Source organism: Mustela nigripes, chromosome 14 (genome assembly GCF_022355385.1).
Source record: "Mustela nigripes isolate SB6536 chromosome 14, MUSNIG.SB6536, whole genome shotgun sequence".
NCBI classification, from domain to species: domain Eukaryota; kingdom Metazoa; phylum Chordata; class Mammalia; order Carnivora; family Mustelidae; genus Mustela; species Mustela nigripes.
The window spans coordinates 79,976,222-79,996,536 of record NC_081570.1 but is presented as its reverse complement, the minus strand read 5'-3'; the positions used below and the strand labels follow the sequence as shown (position 1 = coordinate 79,996,536).

General features: G+C 44.9%; 1 protein-coding gene across 1 annotated transcript in view; it reads left to right on the top strand.

Moving 5' to 3' along the window:
- Positions 1-20,315, top strand: part of ABCA4 (ATP binding cassette subfamily A member 4) — a 130,519-nt gene that overhangs the window by 80,650 nt on the left and 29,554 nt on the right. The window contains exons 25-35 of the mRNA XM_059375441.1: positions 616-700; positions 3,526-3,731; positions 4,095-4,143; positions 7,973-8,238; positions 10,695-10,819; positions 11,286-11,384; positions 12,189-12,375; positions 16,884-16,978; positions 18,456-18,488; positions 19,823-19,928; positions 20,039-20,113. Of these exons, the coding sequence (XP_059231424.1) occupies positions 616-700; positions 3,526-3,731; positions 4,095-4,143; positions 7,973-8,238; positions 10,695-10,819; positions 11,286-11,384; positions 12,189-12,375; positions 16,884-16,978; positions 18,456-18,488; positions 19,823-19,928; positions 20,039-20,113 (1,326 nt within the window). The remainder of the gene's footprint in view (positions 1-615; positions 701-3,525; positions 3,732-4,094; positions 4,144-7,972; positions 8,239-10,694; positions 10,820-11,285; positions 11,385-12,188; positions 12,376-16,883; positions 16,979-18,455; positions 18,489-19,822; positions 19,929-20,038; positions 20,114-20,315) is intronic.

Below are 20,315 nucleotides of genomic sequence, written 5' to 3'. Positions count from 1 at the left end.
CCAGGTTTGGGTCTGGGTAGCTGAAAGGTGGAGGACTGTGTCATCACAGGCAAATTCCTTAATTGCTTGTCAGTGTTGGTTCTTCGCACACAGTAAAGGAAACCGATCAGTTCAGCTTCTGCTTGTCAGGGACATGGAGACGATAAGTGAGAGAAAGCATTAGGAATGCCCTCTGGCCTCCTGGAGACCAGGCACCGTTCCTGGAGTGGTCAGGCTGGTTACTTTGTAGCATGACCTAGGCCTCCGGCTCCCATGATATTAGGGTCAGGCTGCCTCCAGGCTTTCCTGTCCTGGCCACAGGCCAGTGGGCATCCACAGGGTCAGAGGAGCAAAACGTCTTGCATAGGCCGCCTACAGCTGTCGCAAGATAATGACAAGCCAGGGGTGCCTTTCAGGTGCTGTTACTCTCTGTGCCTGACTCATACATTCACCAGGATAAAATCAAGTAGCCACAACCTCAGAGTGCTCACCTGAAGTAATACATAAAAATATGAGGGAGAGGGGCAAAATCTGTTGACCACTTTTGGCAGCAAGAAACAAATGAGGTGCAGTGAGGAAGGCATTTGGCCTCAGGAAGATGCTGTTGTTCAAGCGACTGACGCCTGTCTGTTGTAGGGGAACTGCAGCTGTGCGTCTGAGGGTTTCTCGAGCAGGTGTCCAGCCCACATAGATGAGATAACTCCGGAACAAGTCTTGGACGGTAAGGCCCTGGGGCAGGCTGTGTCTCGGTTCTTGTTTTGTGATCATCTCTTGAGATGGTTGGGTGTGTCCTGTTGTCAAACATAATGGGAGAAAAGAGAACACTCTGTGTATCTCTCAAGCCCATGGTCATGAAGTTGCTCATCTTTCCCTTTGACCTTCTCTTCCATTCCCAAAGAGACTTTAAAGCCCTGGGCCTAGGGCCTCCTCCCTTAATTGATGAATCCAGTGTTTGTTCACTGCTCGTCAGTGGCCCATGTTAAGCTTCCCTTCTTGTGTCCTTCTGTCCTGGTTCCAAGCAGCATTACTTAAGTATGGGGAGAAGGGCTACTGTAGGTCCCAGATGAGGCCCTCGGGTGAAGCCATAGTGACAGACGGCTCTCAGAGTGAACTTTTCCAGAGAGTCGGACTGCACAGAGTAGACAGCAAGTCACGCATCCTTGTTACACTCCTGACTTTTGCCTCAGTATCCCAACTTCCTAACAGTTCTCTCTTGAGTAAGGGTGCGTTAAACCTCGTCAGGGGCTCCTCCAGGAGATGTTGAAGAGGCTCTCGCTGGAAGCACTCATCCCACAGGATCTGACCTCAGGGACCCCAGGGACCCAGAGTGCTTGCCAACAACTCTTGCTGTCTTCCGTGAAGGCTCACTTCCATCCAACATCTGGGGTGCCTTTGCAAATGGAAGACCACACACCCCACATCCCTAAAAAGGAGCAAAATGAGACCCGTGTACTGACCCAGGTTGATGATGCGATGGTGGAGGAACTATCTGCTTAGCAAAGAAAATACAGAGTTCTCTATTTAGCACAAATTTTTTTTTTTCTAAATCTGGAGAATTTGCTAACTGAAGTCTGGTGAAATAGGAAAACTAGACACTATTTATATACCATGCTTGAAATTTGAGGGAAAATACCCAGACCTGCATCACATTCACTCTGTTACCCATTCTTTGCATGGACAGAACCTGCGGCACCCAGGAACACATCCTTTCAAGGTGACAGCTCTGTGTCTTTTCCCTAGTCTGCCTTGCCGTGGGTCTTTCCCCGCTCGCTGAAGTTCCCTCCCAGGACAAAATCTTGGTCAAGACATGGATAATTTTTAAAAACCAATACAGGAATGTACCAAAATCAAGTTGGAAACAGGGCCTGCTGGCTAGAGTAATTTTTTTAAATATTCCTTTATTTCTAAACAAATGTCTATTTATTTATTTATTTTACTATAAGAGGGATGCTGTGAACCATAGGAAGGAACACAGTAAGTCATTATGTAACAAATAAGAGAAAGAAGATCATTCTGCTCCCCAGTTAGTTCCTCTCAAGGCTTTTCCTTCTCACACAACCGTCCACCACACACACAGAGACCTCCCTGCCAGGCACTACAAGCCTGCTGCCCTCCAGGACTCCCTCTGGAAGGCTGACACACACGACTAAGACACAATTCCTGGGAATCCAGCAACTTCAGCTCGATTTCCTTCCTCAGAGAACAATGTGCATGACCCCTGGAGAGCTGTTTAGGGCAAAGCTGCTTCCTCACACAAGGAGCCCTCCAGCCCCTGTGTGAAGTCATCCCAGAGCTAAAGACAATTGAGTCCTCTTTGTAAATCTGACATAAAACAAGCCTTCCAGTCCAGTTAGACAGACGGACATGGATTGAAAGCCATGAAATCCTCCACATGGGTCATTTTTAAAACAAAGGAAGCAAAGAACCCACCATGTGGCCTTAATTGAGAGGACTGCTTGGCAGAAATGCATGAGACCTGGGTTCTGAGTCCCTAGAATCCCTCTCCCTTTGACCTGCTTCTCAAAATAATAGGGAACTGTCTCTTCACATACAAGCTTTAAAATTTTTTAACTAGATTTTTAATTTCAAAGTAATACATGCTTGTGCATAAAAATAAAAATTCTGACTGTATGAGTGTGTCGGGTAAATACTTGTTACTGGACATTTCCTCATGCCCCACATTGTACACCCCACACTCCATCCCCCCCCCACCCCAGTATGACGCCACAGCTTCCTGCTCCCCTTCATCATTTCCTGGATCAGGGTGTTAAGGTTGGTTACTTTGTTAGTTGGAACAGGCAGGTGCAGTCTCAAGGGAAGCAGCTTATTCCTTCGAAGAATTAGACCAAGCACTGGTGTATGATTTAGGAAGGTGAGTTCTTCTCCAGCTTGGGCACCAGTCCCAGGTATGCATCTCAGACAAGTGACCTATAGCTTGGACCAGACAAGGAAAATGAAAGCAAATTTGACTTAACCTTCAAGCCTGTGTTGAATTAAAATGAGCAACAATAATGATAAGAACTTTCTTACTAGAGATGATGTTCATGATTAGGGTAGCAGCTAATATTTACCTAGGCACCAGACATGTTATTCCAAGTGCTGTGTGGGTATTAACTCATCCAGTCCTCATAAATAATAAGAGTAAAGTGAGTGGGTGCCACTGTTTTCCCCTTTGAACAGATTAAAAAAAAACAAAACTGCTTGATGTTACATAGTTTGCAAGGGACAGAACATTTGATTGCACAAAGGAGAAAACTAGCAGAGGAGCATTGCATGACCTCCCCAAGTTTCCCTGACTGGTTAAGTGGGGAGTGCTGTGGCTTCCCTTTCCCTCTCTCTCTCAGTGCCCTTCACAGGGCGAAATAAGCCAAAACAGAAGGGAGGCAGCATTATTCCTCTGCAGGAGTCACTACTGAGGAATGAAATGCCCCTTCCTCAAATGGGAAGTGGAAGAAAGGAGGGGATGTGAGCAAGCTCGCAGTCTCCCAGGTTCAGTTCTGGAAGACAGAGTTGATGTCAGTCTCTCTCTCTCTTTTTTTGTCCTAGGAGATGTGAATGAGCTGATGGATATGATACAACACCATGTTCCAGAGGCAAAGCTGGTGGAATGCATTGGTCAAGAACTTATCTTCCTTCTTCCAAATAAGAATTTCAAGCAGAGAGCATATGCCAGCCTTTTCAGAGAGCTAGAGGACACACTAGCCGACCTGGGGCTCAGCAGTTTTGGAATTTCTGACACTCCCCTGGAAGAGGTAAGCCAGAGATCCCAGCTGGCTTCCATCAGGAAGCAGAAAAGGAGCTTCTTTGCAGAAGTCAAATACTAGGGGGACGTTTCATAAGGGCCAAAAGCCATAACTTCCCACCCAGGTACAGCAGCTAGTTTCATTTTTGGCTCACTCCCTCAGGCCTGTTTCCATACAGAAACAGATTTCACGTGGCTGAGGTCCCTGTGTGCATACACTTTTATATTGCCAGAAGACCGTGTTCTTTGATTAAATCACAACATATTTTCCTTCCATTAGGAAGTAGTACCCAACAAAACTGAGCTAGGGTTAGATTTTTTTCTGAGAATGGAATTGCCTAAACCAAATGTTCTCTTTTTCCTTTTTTGACAGATTTTTCTGAAGGTCACGGAGGATTCTGATTCAGGACCTCTGTTTGCTGGTATGGTTCCAGAGTGTGTTCCCTCACCATACACCCCAAGCTCTGTATTGAAAATCAAAGGAAAATTTTATGAAACAACAAAGCAGGAAATTCTCCTCTATTGTATTTATCTGACCCTCCAATATCCCACATTTTGCATTCTTAGTTCCTTTAAATGACAGAGGAATGACAAGTGGAATTAGATCTGGGTAGAAAGACTCTAGATGAATCAGGATTCTTAAGGCGGTCAAGCTGGGAGCTTCACCACCCCGAAGCTTCTCATCCCACTTCCGTGTCTCCTATACCTGCCACCTCACCATCCTCATCTGCTCCTCTTATCTCCACCAGGCCTCTGATCCACTCCTGTCTGCATGAGTGACAGCTCACAGAGTCCCTAGAGATAATGGTGACAGTGAATACAACCCAGATGCCAGCTGGAATCTTCTGGCCTCTTTGAGAGAGATAAAATTATTCTGAACCTTCATTTAGTGCCCTATGGAAACTTGCCACTGTGGAAGTCATAACTTCTGTGGATTTGGGGGTCTCTCTTCTACATGTGTGAGCCCGGGCACCAACTAGCCCCTCCTGTGATTTCTACCAAAACCCCAGAGGCACACAAAGCATTCATGAGTGAGTTTACTCTGAAGCATAGGGTATAGGGAGAGGGACATACAGGTGGGATCACCTGCCATGACACAGGCCACTTCTGACAGAATAAAAGGCATCCACCCTCACTGATAAAATCCTCTGTCTGGCTCCTCACTCTCCATTCTGTTTTCCTCTCTCCTGTTCACGGGCAAAGCTGCATGCCATTCTCCTTCGATGCCTTGGGCTCCTGCTACTGGTTACCTATTTCTACCCAGTATAGTAACATCATAGTATTTTCCTGTGCAAAGACCATTTCCTCCCTGTGAAGTTTCTGATGCCAACTCTTAAGATATATGGTTTTCATCTTGCTTCATAAGTGGTCTCAGATGTCTGTTTAGCAGCTATGCCTAGAACTACCAGTGTTCAAATACACCAGCCCAAATGTGCTGCCTGGCCCAGATGAGTCGTGTGGTGGCCAGAAGGAGCAGGAATCCTGACAGAGTTGGGAGGGAAGGGCAGTCTGCCGGAGAGGGCAGGGGCAACTCACCATGGGACCCAGGTGTTCTTTCCAGCTTTAAAGACACAGAAATGGAATTTTCCAGGTCACCCAAAAACGAAGGCTTACATTAACCAAGATGAGGATGAAAATATACAAATTTATAACAGAAGCTGTGATGTTTTCAAGAGTTGGGGCTTTCATCAGCCCAAAATACTCCTTAATAGTTAGATCTTCTCAGGTGAAGAGAAATTGGACATCAGAAGACTGGTCAGCCTGGGCATAGAGTAGGGTGTTCCAAAGAAACATGCAGGGATTGAGGTTAAGAGTGTAGCCTCTAGAGTAAGAGAGATCTCCATAATTGGCTCCACAATTTGCTAACTGAGTAGCTTTGGATAAATGCTTAGCATATTTGTACCTCAGATCCCTCATCTGCAAAATGGGGCAAATAATAGTACCCAAATTTTAGGATTATTCAATTGAATGAGTTAATATGTGCCAAGTTAATATGTGATTTCTGATTAAGATTAAGCAACATCCTAATTTACAAATCATCTTTTACTTCAAAAATTTTAGCCCTTTATACTTCATAGAGCATGTAAGATCCATTGTTTTGATTGTTACTATAATTGCATGAGGCCGCTAAGACAGGGGTTAGCCCCATCTGGGGGAAACTGAGCTCACACAGATTGGATAACTTGCTTTAAAGTCAAACAGCCTTCTGAGTCTAACTCCCTGGCTTTAGCTCTCAAACTAGGACCAAGTCCACACTCTCACTGCCTCCCATTTTTCAGATGGATAAATGCATGTTTTAATTGGCTCAGTTTTAGAGGATGACACTTTCTGATCTTATCTCCAAAGTCTGAAGGAACTTGTAGCTATCCATTGGGGTACCAAGTTTCAAGGTACCAAAAGGCTGTGTGACCTCTAAAGGTGTGGCTCACAGCCACTGACCACTAGAGGGCAGCAGGAAGCCAGGAACAAATAGGGTTTTGACTGCCCTCCACTGGCACCCTCAGCTCTTGCCTCCACAGTGGTCTCCAGTCTGGATGGGCCATCAGAGAGCAAAGCTCAGGGGATCCTACCAGAAGAAAGGCCAACCACAGCACACAACACATATGAGCTCACGGGGCACCTTAGTGACTCTGTCAGTTAAGCACCCAACTCTTGGTTTCATCTGGGGTGATGATCTCACAGTAGTGTGATCTATAGCCCTGCATTGGGCTGCCTACTTAGCAGGGAGTCTGCTTCTTCTCTCCCTCTCCTTCTTCCCCTCTTCTGCTCGTACTCTCTCACTCTCTCTTTAAAATAAATCCATCTTGGGGCGCCTGGTGGCTCAGTTGGTTAAGTGACTGCCTTCAGCCCAGGTCATGATCCTGGAGTCCTAGGATCGAGTCCCGAGTCAGCCTCCCTGCTGAGCAGGGAGGCTGCTTCTCCCTCTGACCCTACCCCCCCTCATGCTCTCTGTCGAATAAATAAAAAATCTTACCAAAAAAATAAAATAAATCTTAAAAATAAAAAAAATCTGACCCCAAATTAGGGAAAGGAGGTAGGAGCACTGGGGCTCTGGCACTAGATCATGAGTGAACCTGAGGAAGCCAGGTTGCGGCATTGCAGGTGTCCATGCGTGTTAAGTGGAAGGATGACTGGGCTGACCCAACCCCCTTTGCAGCTGCCCTTGTGCTGGGGGACTTTAGGACAGGTTAGGAAAGCAGCTAGAGACCAACGAGCGGTCCTCTAGGCTCTCCCTTTATGTCCAACAACACTTTCTACAAAATTAACATTAATCAGTGATGATGAACTATAGCTTCAACATAACTAATGACTTGCAGTGAGTAGTTCTTAAAGCATATTTACACATTAGCTCGTTTAATCCTCATAACAATCCTGTGAAATGTTTTCATTTTCATTTTACAGAGGAGAAACCTCGGATTCAGACAGTCCAATTTATGCATCTAGTAAGAGTCAGGATTCAAACCCAGGTCACCTAACTCTTAGCCTTTCCACCACTTCTCAGTGGCCTCTAAGAATTTAGAAAAAAAAAAAAAATCAATTCTGACTTTTACTTAAGTCCACAGGTTACACATGAATGTATTGTGCTGTTTAAAAATTCAAATAATACAAAAAAGGCTAAAATCACCCGCCTCCTTCATCCCCACCCCTTATCCAACTCTCCTCCTGCAGTGGTAACTTCTATTAATAGTTGGTAGGTGTTCCATAAGAGCTTTTCTCTTATATCTGTATGTGTTTATATGTGTATAGCATATAATTTGTTATATGTGATATACGTGCTCTCTAACACAAATGTGATCTTATTACACATATTGCTCTGTAACGTTGATTTTTTTTTTTTTACTTAGCTATATGTTTTAGACCTCTCGGTCAATGCATTTATATGGTCTTCTCTTTAGCTACTGTAGAGAATTTTTTAAGGATTTCAGGTAATTCTGTCTATAGATGATTTACACTAAAAAATAGAATTGTCATTTTATTTTTGTTTATTTATTTTCTTTTTAGTAGGCTCCACACCCAATGTGGGGCTTAAACTCATGACCCCTGAATTTAAGAGTCATAGGCTCTGCTGACTGAGCCAGCTAGGTGTCCCCCAAAATAGAATGTTTAAAAGCATATTAACAGACCTGGCCTGATACTTTGTTGCTAATTTAAATGAAAGGGAAAACCAGAGCAGTAAGAAAATAAAGAGCACATGAAAGCCATAACCTGCAAGTAATTTTCTAAATTTATTAATTCAATCTTCCAAATCAGGTGGCACTCATCAGAAAAGAGAAAACGTCAGCCTCCAACACCCGTGGCTGGGTCCCAAAGATAAGGCCAGACAGATTCCCCAGGGCTCGGATGGCTGCTCTGCGGAGCCAGCTCCTCCCCGGGGGGGCCAGCCCTCCTCGGAGCCTGAGCCTGAGCACCGCAGCCGGCTCAACACAGGGGCACCCCTGCTCCTCCAACATGTGCAGGCGTTACTGATCAAGCGGTTCCACCACACTGTGCGCAGCCACAAGGACTTCCTGGCCCAGGTATTACTGTCGGTCCTTGCCTGCCCTTGGCTGCCTGCCCTCTCCTGGCCTTTCCCTCCTCTCCTAGGCTTTCTCCTGTTGGAGCTTCAAACAGGGATGGGCACTCTCCTTAGGTCTTGTCGGCTTTGCTTGCTCCTTGCCACCTTGATTTCAATTCTTAGTAACATAAAGATTCTTCGTGTTCGACCTGCTTAGCAGAGAAAATAACAGTGAATGTATTAAGACTTTTCACTTCTGGGCGCCTGGGTGGCTCAGTGGGTTAAAGCCACTGCCTTGGGCTCAGGTCATGGTCCCAGGGTCCTGGGATCGAGTCCCACATTGGGCTCTCTGCTCAGCAGGGAGCCTGCTTCTCTCTCTCTCTCTCTCTGCCTGCCTCTCCATCTACTTGTGATCTCTCTCTGTCAAATAAATAAATAAAATCTTAAAAAAAAAAAAAAAAGACTTTTCACTTCTACAGTAAAGGGTAAAGTCATATTTGCATTCATTTTTGCTATGACCCTACATATCAACGTTATTGGCCTCTTTTCTCTTTTTACTCTTTTCTTAAATTAACTTCTTAATTTTAACTCCAGTATTATTAACCCACAGTGTTATATTAGTTTCAGGTGTACAATACGGGCAGTGATTTCTGCAATTCTGTATGTGACTCAGTGCTCATCATGACCAGCACACTCCTCAGTCCCCATCACCTATTTCACTCCCCACTTTGGTAACCATCACTTTGTTCTTATAGTTGAGAATCTGTTTCTTGGTTTGTCTCTCTCTTTTTCTTCCCTTTGCTCATTTGTTTTGTTTCTTAAGTTCCACATATGAGTGAAATCATATGGTATTTGTCTTTTACTTATTTCACTTAGCATTATATTCTTTAGCTCCATCCATGTCATTGCAAATGGCAAGATTTCATTCCTTTTTATGACTGAGTAATATTCTATTATATATGTCTCATGTCTTCTTTATCCATTCATCTACCCTTGGACACTTGGGCAACTTCCATAGTTTGGATATTGTAAATAATACTGCACTAAATACAGGGGGCCATGTGTCCCTTTGAATTAGTGTTTTTGTATTTGGGGGGTAAATATACAGTTCTGCAATTACTGGATCATAGGATAGTTCTATTTTTATTTTTTTGAGGAATCTCCAGACTGTTTTCCATAGACGCTGCACCAGTTTGCATCCCCACCAAGGACTCCTTTTCCTCTACATCCTTGCCAACACCTGTTTCTTGTGTTTTTGATTGTAGCCATCTGACAGGTATGAGGTGATATCTCACTGGGGTTTTGATTTGCATTTCTCTGATGATGAGTGCTGTTGAGCATCTTTTCATGTGTCTGTTGGCCATCTGTCTTCTTTGGAGAAATGTCTGTCCTGTCTTCCGCCCATTTTTAAATTGAATTACTTGTTTTGGGGCTGTTGAGTTGTATCAGTTCTTTATATATTTTGAATTCTAACCTCTATCAGATATGCCACTTGCAAATATCTTCTCCCACTCCGTAGGTTACCTTTTAATTTTGTTGATTACTTCCTTTGCTGTGTAAAAGCATTTTATTCTGATGTAGGTTCAATAGTTCTTTATTTTTGTTTTTATCTCCCTTACCTCAGGAGACATAACTAGAAAAATGTTGCAATGGCCAATGTCAGAGAAATGACTTCCTGTGCTCTCTTCTAGGATTTTTATGGTGTCAGTTCCCACATTTAGGTGTCTTATCCATTTTGAGTTATATCTGTGCATGGTGTAAAAAAGTGGTCCAGTGTCATTCTTTTGCATGTAGCAGTATAGTTTTCTTAGCACCATTTTTTGAAGAGACTGTCTTTTTCCCACGGCTTATTCTTTCCTCTTTTGTCAAAGATTAATTGAGGGTTTATTTCTGGGCTCTCTATTGTGGTCTAATGATCTATTTTTCTGTTTTTGTGACAGTACCATACTGTTTTGATTACTACAGTTTTGTAATATAACTTAAAGTCTGGAATTGTGATGCCTGCAGTTTTGTTTTTCTTTTTCAAAATTGCTTTGGCTATTCACAGTCTTTTGTGGTTCCATACAAATTTTAGGATTGTTTGTTCCAGCTCTGTGAAAAATGCTATTGGTATTTTGATAGAGATTGAATTCAACCTGTAAATAGTTTTTGGCACTCTTTTTTAAAAAATATTTTTTAATTTTTAAAAATTTTTTTTATTCAGATGCAGAAACCAACAGACACAGTTCACTTCTGGCTGAACATTGATTGGCTACCTCAATGCTCAGTGTTGGCCTACTTCATTCATTCCTCAGTGGCCACCAGAACAGTCTGTTTTCTCTTACACCTCTTGCCTTTGCATGTCTTCCCTTATAATGTTCCCCAGAAAACTGACCTTCTGCAAGATAAATGCTTAGAAGAATGAGAGTGTGTGTGTTGGGTGTGGGGGGGGTGTCTTTAGCATACCCAGCTCACATTGCCATGTTTATTTTCCAACAGATTGTCCTTCCAGCCACTTTTGTGTTTTTGGCTCTGATGCTTTCCCTCGTCGTCCCTCCCTTTGGTGAATATCCGGCTTTGACCCTTCACCCCTGGATGTATGGGCAGCAGTACACGTTCTTCAGGTGCGTAGACTCATCCCTAAAAGTTATCATTCACCCCATGGGTTGTGGGGCTCCCAGGTCAGCCTGCTTGGAGGGACCTTCCCCTTTCCACAGCAACCAATGTGGTAGGGGGACTGGACTGCCCTCCAAAAGGAAGTTAATGTACCTGTCACTTGGGAAAGGTGACCCCAAGTGGACAACGGGGACTGCCAGGTGTAAGGAAATAAAAAGTAAAGGTTGGATGAGTAGGTTGAACTCCATCCTTTTGAGGCACCGACATGATACAACAGCAGATCTCCAGGTCTGTGGGAGCAGCACCCTTCCTTCCCAGCACCCTACAGCCACCCCTAGGCAGCGTTCTGTGGCTTGCATTCATGCCCAGCATGGAGCAGCTGTTCCGTGCATGCCTGTCAAGTTGCATGTTAGCTGCTTTGTCCCTTTGTCCCAGTCATGCACCTGTCAAGTAAGCCCCTCTCACTCTGTCTAGTTTGGACCAGCCAGGCAGTGAGCAGCTGGCAGCACTTGCAGACATCCTCCTGAACAAGCCGGGCTTTGGCAACCGCTGCCTGAAGGAAGAGTGGCTTCCGTAAGTCCCTGAGAACCCCTGTCCTCCCATCAACGACTGCCCCAGGGGAGCCCTGAGGGTGGGGTCCCAGGCTGGCAGGTTAGGAGAGGTCCCATCTCCATCCCACTCTCCGTTCACAGGTGCTTCCTCATCCCTGACCTTCACCCGCCTCTCCTTCAACACCCAGTGCAAGGGTGTCTCCACCTCTTAGAAATCCCCTGCACCACTGGGCAGCTCTGTATTTCTAGAACTCCCAATATAGAAAGTTCCGTACTAAGTTGACATATGCTTCCCACAGTGTATTTGAAAGGAATCTGAACAGGGAAAGGAGGGAGATGGGGGGTGTGCTATTGTTGAACTGGACCTAGAATGGCATTAATTACACAACTTTCAATTGCTGGAAGTACAGAGACGAGAGCTACAGAGGGCAACTGAAGCCCAAGAATCCTTAAATTTCAGTGTAATTGTAATGGCTTCTCTCATTCAGTAGTTTTCAGAGCTGTAGGTAAGGACCCAAACAGACGCAGCTCCAACTCCTCTTTTATTGGTTCTGTTTCTCAACAGCTAGAGGTACCAGGAGGAAGAAGGGAGATAAAACAGTCCACAGAGTAGATAGTTATTGCCCAGCCCCACGCCTAGTCAATCAACAAAATTCTGGTCTTGAGTTTTTTTGAGCAGAAACTACCTTCCAAGAATAGAAGAAGAAAATATGTGGGTCTGCGGAGATAGAGGAAAGGCTAAGGAGAAGGTTGGGCACTATTTCTCATTTTTAGGGATTTTTATCAACTGGAGCTACTTGTGAAATATTTTCTTGCCTTCCATGAGGGAGTACCCCTGTGTCAATTCAACCCCCTGGAAGACTCCTTCTGTGTCCCCGAACATCACCCACCTGTTCCAGAAGCAGAAATGGACGCCAGAGGACCCCTCGCCCTCCTGCATGTGCAGCACCAGAGAGAAGCTCACCATGCTCCCTGAGTGCCCTGAGGGCGCAGGGGGGCTCCCACCCCCTCAGGTACCTCGACCCTTGATGGGAAGCCAGTGGCCCCGAGTCTGCCCATGACAGCAGGGATTGGGGGAAATGCACTGTGCCTCCTGAGTTTCTAGCTGACTAATATTTCAAACTTAGAGCTGAGGGAGGACCCAGAGGAGTCCTTGGGTCCTCTCAGAGGGGCATGCTTAAAGGCACTGTCTCAACCAGTTACTCCATTTTCCACCAGGCACTCCCTCTTCAGTCTAATAAAAAAAAAAAAAAAAAAAAACTTTAAACATTAAAAAATATACTAGTCAGGTTGCCTGGGTGGCTCAGTAGATTCAGCATCTACCTTTGGCTCAGGTCATGATCCCAGGGTCCTAGGATCAAGTCTTGCATTGGACTCCCTGCTCAGCGAGGAAACTGCTTCTCCCTCTGCCAGCCACTCCCCCGCTTGTGCTTTCTCTCTCTCTGACAAATAAATAAAATCTTTTTTTTAAGCATTAAAAAAAGAAAAAATATATGCAAGTCATGTGTGCTTGTTACAGAAAAATTAGAAAATATGGTTAAGTCCGAAGAAAAGAAATCATCCTATAATTGGAAATAACCAATAACATTTGCTTTTTATCTATACAGGCTTATATTCAAAACACTGTTTTGAAACCTGCTGTTTTCACTTAGAAACATATCATGAACATATGTTCATGTTAATAAATATATACACATCATCACTTTTAATCTCTGCATACTGTCCCATAGTTTCATTTAATTTGTTTAACCTCTCATTGAACATGTGAGTTTTCAATATTTTCCATTTTAAACAATGTAGTGTCCCTTCAAATGCATATGTATTTGCATACTTGTTAACAACCTAATTAAGACATTTGGCACACGCTGTGTAACCAACATGCATACGCTGCTTGCTTGCATACACGTGCGTGTGCGCACACACACAAACATAGCCAGTTACCTACATTTGTCTCTGAGCAGCATCCTCTTTTGGGAGTTCTTTTTATTTAAGATTTTATTTATTAATTTGAGAAAGAGAGGGAGGGAGAGAGAGATCACGAGCAGGCAGAGAGAGAGGTAGAAGCAGAGTCCCCACGGAGCAGGGAGCCCAATGTGGGGCTCAATCCCAGGATGCTGGGATCACAACCTTAGCCGAAGACAGCCGCTTAACTGACTAAGCCACCCAGACGCCCTCTTTTGGGAGTTCTGAACTTGATGTATCACCCCAGTGAGCCTCTCCCAGGGGCATCAGAGATAGTGAAAGGGGTCAGAGAAGTCTTCCTCTCTCTTCAGTTGCTAACAAGCCTCCCAGCTGACTGGCATGGAACTGGGTCTTGTGTGGCCTTCTCTAACGATCTGCCAGTGAATGAACAATTCCCTGATAATCAGCTTGTCCTAGTGGGATGAGCACCAGCATTGGTGTCAGAGAGCCCCAGGCTAGTTACTTGGCCTCTCTGAGCCTCCATTTCCTCATTCATAAGTTAAAGATAACTACTTATTTCATAGTGTTATCATGAAAAGTCAATGAAATAATGTGGGTAAAGGAACTATATTATTTAGAAGTAGATTCAGCTCAACTGAAGACAACTTCAAACTGACGGAAGACAATCTCAAACGGACCGTGGATAAAATAAGACACAGTTTGTATTCCTCTCAAGTGAAAGTTAATGCAGGCAGTCTGTCACATTGTGTTTTGTTGCTTCTCCCTGGTAAACACGGCTTAGCCTCATTGGCCAATCTGGCAGAATCTACTTTCCTGGTAGCGGAACAGAAGGAATAGAAGACAAAGAGAGTGCACAGTGTACTGATGCTCTATCTTTTAAGGAAGATTTCCAGAAGCTACCACTTTGCACTTTCTCTTATACACGATTAGCCAGAACTAAACATCAGGAAAGACTGGAAACTCTGTAGTCTTTATTCTGGGAGGCCTTGAACCCAATTAAAAAAAAAAAAAAAAAAGTCCGTTACTATGGCATACCCAGAAGGGCAGAGCGCATAATGGGGGACAACTAAATTTTGCCATAGCATCAGTCACAGCTGCTGGCCTATAAGTGAGTCTGTGTTTGTGAGCATCCTCCTATCTTTCTCTTTTTTTATTTGCTAAAAGCATATACCTTTGTATTTCTCAAGCAGTACGTTTTCCCTTTGAATCACGACTCAGCCACTGCAGCATCACAGAGATCTCAGAAGAGGGAATCAGGGAGCTTGTTCCAATTCTCTGTACCCCAAGAGGAAGCTTTGCTTCTTCTGGGATGACTGAGGGAACCTCGGCTGCTTCTGTTCAGATACATCAGGCAGTGGGACACAGCACAAGAGTCCTTGGCTGGGAACACAGGGGAGGAAGGCGAAGCAGAGCTACGTGGAAATTCGTTTCCTCAGTGGATCCTACCTTCAAGACTTCCTGCCTAGCTAAGGAGCTTTTCTTTTCAATAATGAGTCCTTGGTTCCTGGTGGGAAAATTTAACAGATCTCCATAGCCAGAGTCCTGGAAAAAGGCAAGCCAGTCCTGTGATTCTATTTTTTTTTTTTTAATCACTTTTGCTTTTCCTCACTATCACTGATGCTTCTCTTGGGAGCAAAGTTGAATCTCAGGCATCAGCTCAGGAGGTGCTGTGTGTATTTGTGTGTCTTTTACACACACACATACACGCATGCTCACAGTTAGTCCCACTCACCCCACTCATTCAAACACACTCTCCTATTCAGCCTGGAATAAAGCCAAAGCATATGGGCTTCCCTCAGAGCTAGTAAATTGTACACATCAGAAAAATGGGGGTGGTGATGCAGTCTTCCCTAGGGTTCCTTCCTGTCCTAACAGTCTTTGAATGGTGGCAGGTCCTGATGTGGAACTGCTCCATTCCTGACTTCTAGAATACACAGAGATCAAGTTGTAGGAGTCTTTTATTTGGTAGAATTTTTAGAAAATAATTTATCGCAAATTACCAGACACCAGCAACTCTCCCAGCCTAGTTTCTACCAGGGTAGCATGGCAGGTCCCCCGGGTGCCATTCTTAGCTTAAGAAGCAGGTGATAGAGTGAAAAGAGCGGGGCTAGGGAGACAGACCAATGTAGGTTCAAATCCTAGCTCAATCCTAGCTCAAATCCTAGCTCAACCCACAGGTCACTTCTGTGACCAGGTGCAAGTTAGCTGAGCTCTCTCGACCTCGGTTTCTCTGACTGTAAATTAAAGCAACAGTTTTTCCCTAAGAGTATAATGATTAAGGGAGACAATGAATATAGAGCATTTAACAAAGCGCCTGACACACAGTAAGCATTCAGTAGATGCTAGTTCTCCTAGCATTGGAGGAACCAAGTGAAGAAAGTAAATTGAAGAGAAGTCAAATGGGAAAGGTGTGGGAGAGGCAGAAAGTGTATAAGAACAAAAAGAATGGTATGTGATGGTATGTGTGATGTGTTTTTAATTTCACCAGAAATACCTTTAGCTACTCTGAGTTGTGCCCTTGACACCCCAGGTTCTTGACTGACCAGAACTGCACCAACACTGTGTAGACCCAAATTTAAAGTAATACTGCCACCTGGTGGCCAAACTCATGCACTTTTTGAATCTTCCAAAGGTGAAACCAGCTTCAAGTTCAGATCTGTTTTAAAGGCAATCTGTAAATTGTAAGGGACTGCCTGAATTCCTTCATCCCTGTCAGAAATTTATTGTTTCACCTACATTCCAGGTACATTCCAGGTACTAGAAAGTCCCTGCTCTCTTAGAATTGATATCACACAGAGAGGTAACAGATTAAAAACAAGGAAGCGGATGAATTGGAAGGAGAATGTGAGATAGAGATGCAGATGCGAAGATATTGCAGCAGCAGGTTATGATAGAGAGTGACTAGAAATAGAAAATACTTCCCTGAGGAGTAAAATGTAGGCCGATAACTTGAATGATGATGAACTATCCATGCGAAGTTGTCTGGGCAGAGCAATGCAGGCAGAGGGGCACGGCCAAGGGCAGAGCTCCCTCAGGAATGAGGGGTGTACAGGGAAGAAGCAAAGAGAAAAGGTGGGGAAGGTGAAGAGTAAGGAGAGGGGTGGCCAAAGGGCTCAGAGAGCAGGGCAGGTCCAGACTGTGACCGTATCAGCCTTGCTGATGATCCTCAGAGGAACCTAGGGTTTATTGGAATGGGGAAACCAAGGACTGGGGTATTCTGATCTACATTTTTAAAGCTCAGTCTGGCTGCTGGGTGGAAAATGGATTTTAGAGGGCCAGGGCAGAATAAGGGAGGCCAGTCTGAAAGTTTCTATCAACGTCCAGGTGAGGTCCGAGTGGAGGCTTGGACTAAAGTGGTATTCTGGACCTGGAGCAGTGGGGATGGAATGGAGATTCACTTTGGAGTTGCAACTATCCTATCTTGTCAATGGATTGGAGAAAAGAGAGGGATCCAAGATGGCTCCACATCTTTAATGTGGGAATTAGGAATATGCCAGTGCTTTATTTAGTGTCTTCCCAGCAGCTGAGTCCATAAATAATTTTTAGAGAACAAGCCACAGATTCCAAGGTGACTAACATAGATGTCTCGTTGCCTCAGAGAATACAGCGCAGCACTGAAGTTCTACAAGACCTTACGAACAGGAACATCTCTGACTTCTTGGTAAAAACATATCCTTCTCTTATACGAAGCAGGTAAGAAGAGATTCTTTCATAATTTACAAGCTGGCTCCCTGTAGGAAGTACTAACTAGAGACAGAAGATAATTTATTCTCACAGCTTATTGACAATCAGGGCAGTGAAATTTTATTTTTCCTGATTTACCCAAAAAAGCAATTGAGACATACATAAGTAAAAATGCAACTTAAAATTAGTTTTGTTGTCATTTTTCATTTTATCGAGGCCAAATAGTTTTAAGTTTAACCCATGCACCATTAAAAATAAAATAAGAAAGCCCACAATGCACCCAGCAATGCAGCCTCATGTTTTAACTAGTCAGAATGAGAGACATTTTGAGGGGAGAGTAAAGGAGAAAAAAGAGAGAAAAGGAGAGAAGCAAGGGAGAAAGAAGCAAATCCGACCAACATAGAAAAAAAGCAGTGTGGGATGGCAGCCTGTGAGGAAGGCCACAGGTTGGCCAAGTTTGGGTCACCTTGTGGCGCCCTAGCTATAAACCCTTCACTGGGTCCCTGCCCTTTAGTGTGCCCCTGAGTTCTTCTGTGAGCGCCCCCTTTTGTCAGCTCTGCAGCTGCTCCTCTCTGGCCCCAGCGGGGGATGGGCAGTGTCAGCTGCCGCTGTCAGAGTTTGGCAAGAGCATGCTCTAGAAAGGGAGCCTTGGGGAACCCTGATTCAGTCCCCGTGTGCTCTGGGGCCTCATAATAAAGCACATACTATCTAATTGTCATAGTCCTTTCAGTTGCTTCCTCTGCCAGGCCCTGAACAAAGGCTAAGCCGACTCGGTTAACTAGAACACGCTGCCAGTGGGGAGAGCTGCTGTTGAGAAGGCAGTGCCAAGCCAGCACGAGCAAAATGAAAAAACACCATCCAAGCACAAGAATAAGAGCAGTGTGCATAGTATTTATTCAATAATGCAATAAAACCACAACCATCCCAAACTTTGCTCTCAGCAGTAAATTTGCAATATGGAATTCTGTGCTTGATGACCGTGATCGCTGACAGGGCCTGAACTGTGAGGTCTAAAATTGGCATCTGCTCATTACTTGTCATTTTACCCCTGACTGGCTGGAAGCCAGTCTCTTAACTTTGGGCGTGGACTAAGTCAGCACTTCTCCTTAGTGTACAGGTGATTGATATTGGAGTCTTGTTTGTGCAGGGTGGAAGATGGGAGGGCTGCAGCTTTCTCTCCACACTGATATAGTGGTGGCCCCATTTTCTGGGTCCAGATGGTCTGACAAATGACCTGACCACAGGACCACCCAGAAAGCCCAGAATGCAGGATATGACTTGGAGCATAGTCCTTCCTCCGCATGTGCACTTGGGCTCCGCCTCTGGGCCTGGAGGCTTCCCCCTTGTTTGGATACCAGGAAATGCAAAACTGCCCCCGCCTCAACGCTAGCCGCTAGCCGGAGCGGCCCCAGTAAGTGTTTGGAAAGAAAGTTAACACTACCGCCTTCCTTAGGGGACTCATTGTATAATTTGTTTTGGCTTTTAGCTTGAAGAGCAAATTCTGGGTCAACGAACAGAGGTAAGAAACTACTTTTGTAAGAAATTAAGATCTCAGATTGATCCATTTAAAATAACTGCACATTAAAAAAAAAAAAAAACCACACCTGGAGCCACATGGGCTGTTCAATACGTACTCAGGAAATCGCAAATCATGTCCTGAAGGCTATGTGGCTAAGCAGTAGATCTCCTTGGAGAATATATAGGGGAGGTGGTGTTCCCTTAAGAGGTGTTCAGAGCATTCCCACTCGGAGGGGGTTCTAAAACCTCACAAGGGTAACAGTGGAGAACTGCAGTGACAGGACCTGTAACCTAAGCCCTGCCACTCTGTGGCCCATCCCTCTTGAGCCTCAGGGAGTCCAAACCAGCCCCAGACTCACCCCATTCCTGGGGCATTCTCGAATCTCAAGTGGTTTCAGAGGCTTGGAGGAATATTCTAAGAGTGAGCTGACCTCCCATAGTCCCTCAGCAATAGGGCCTCTAGAATGAATGCAGAGCTGATATTAACTTGATTTCCTAGGTGGATTTTAAACCATGAAATGGAAATCCAGCCTTTAGAATTGCTCCCTAGAGGGAAATGTGGGGCCTCAGTTGAAGCAGAAATGAGGGCGTGGGGCAGTTTGAGTCCCTGAGAAATAAAGTTCCCCTCCTCTGCCTTGCCTAAGCAGCAGATTAATTTTGTTCTGTCAAGGAGTTTAGCTTTTATCCTGCCACTGCAGGGCTTTACACCCAAGAGTGACAGGCCCAGATTGTTGTTTGAGAATGATCACTTCAGACTGCCAAGCAGTGTGAAAGATGGGGGAGAGCAGGAGAGATCCAACACTAGGACCCCTGTTCAGGTTCGAACAGCAGAGTTAGGGCAGGGGATCTGCAAAGCACAGGAATGGCACCAAAAAGGAACCCTTGGTTGGGGTGCAGGTAGAGTCAGGGAAGACCTCAGAAAGAAGATGACATATGACAGATGAGCCCGAGCAGGCCAGGTGCTCAGAAAAGGGCAAGGCACTCCTGGGGAGCTAGCAGCCCCACATTGGCAGAGATACCAAGGCAGCCTGGACCAGCGGGGGCTCTGGAAGTGATCTGACATGGCTGGCTTATGCTGCTTGAGGGAAGGCATGAGAGGGGCGACACTGGAGAAGGGGGCAGAGACCAAACTCAGTAAAGTTTGGGACTTACCCTGGAGGCAACCAGAAGGCATTGATAGCTAGTTTGTAAAGTGGAGCTGTGTTACTGACTAGTCCGGACAATTCCCCCAAAGTACACACTGCCCTGCAGAACCCAAGAGAGCTTTCGACAGGTATGAAGCACCACAAGCATGGTTCGGGGCCCCGACTTGAGGACTTCTTGTTCCCTTGTCAGGTACGGAGGAATTTCCATTGGAGGAAAGCTCCCAGTTCTTCCCATCACTGGGGAAGCCCTGGTTGAATTTTTAAGCCACCTGGGCCAGATGATGAATGTGAGCAGGGTATGTAAACAGCCTGGAGATTTAGGTAGAACTTTTGATGTGCTGGTTATCATGAAACAAATAATCATGAGTATTAAGTGGAGAAAAAAAACCCTTGGGCTGTTTTCTAGGGCCCTATCACCAGAGAGGCCTCTAAAGAAATGCCTGCTTTCCTTAAACATCTAGAAACTGAAGACAACATTAAGGTACTGGTCCTGCAACCTGCCCTAGAGCTAAAAATTCACGTGAGCTGGTTATTTTAGTTTTATTTCTCCAGCTTAATTACATTCCATCCCTCCTCCTGTTGAAATCTAGCCGGGAATGTCTTCCAGCTGCCAAACCCTTCCTCCTCACATTCTTTCTCCTGCAGCTCATTTTTTCTTTAAACAGCTGTCGCACAGCCTAACA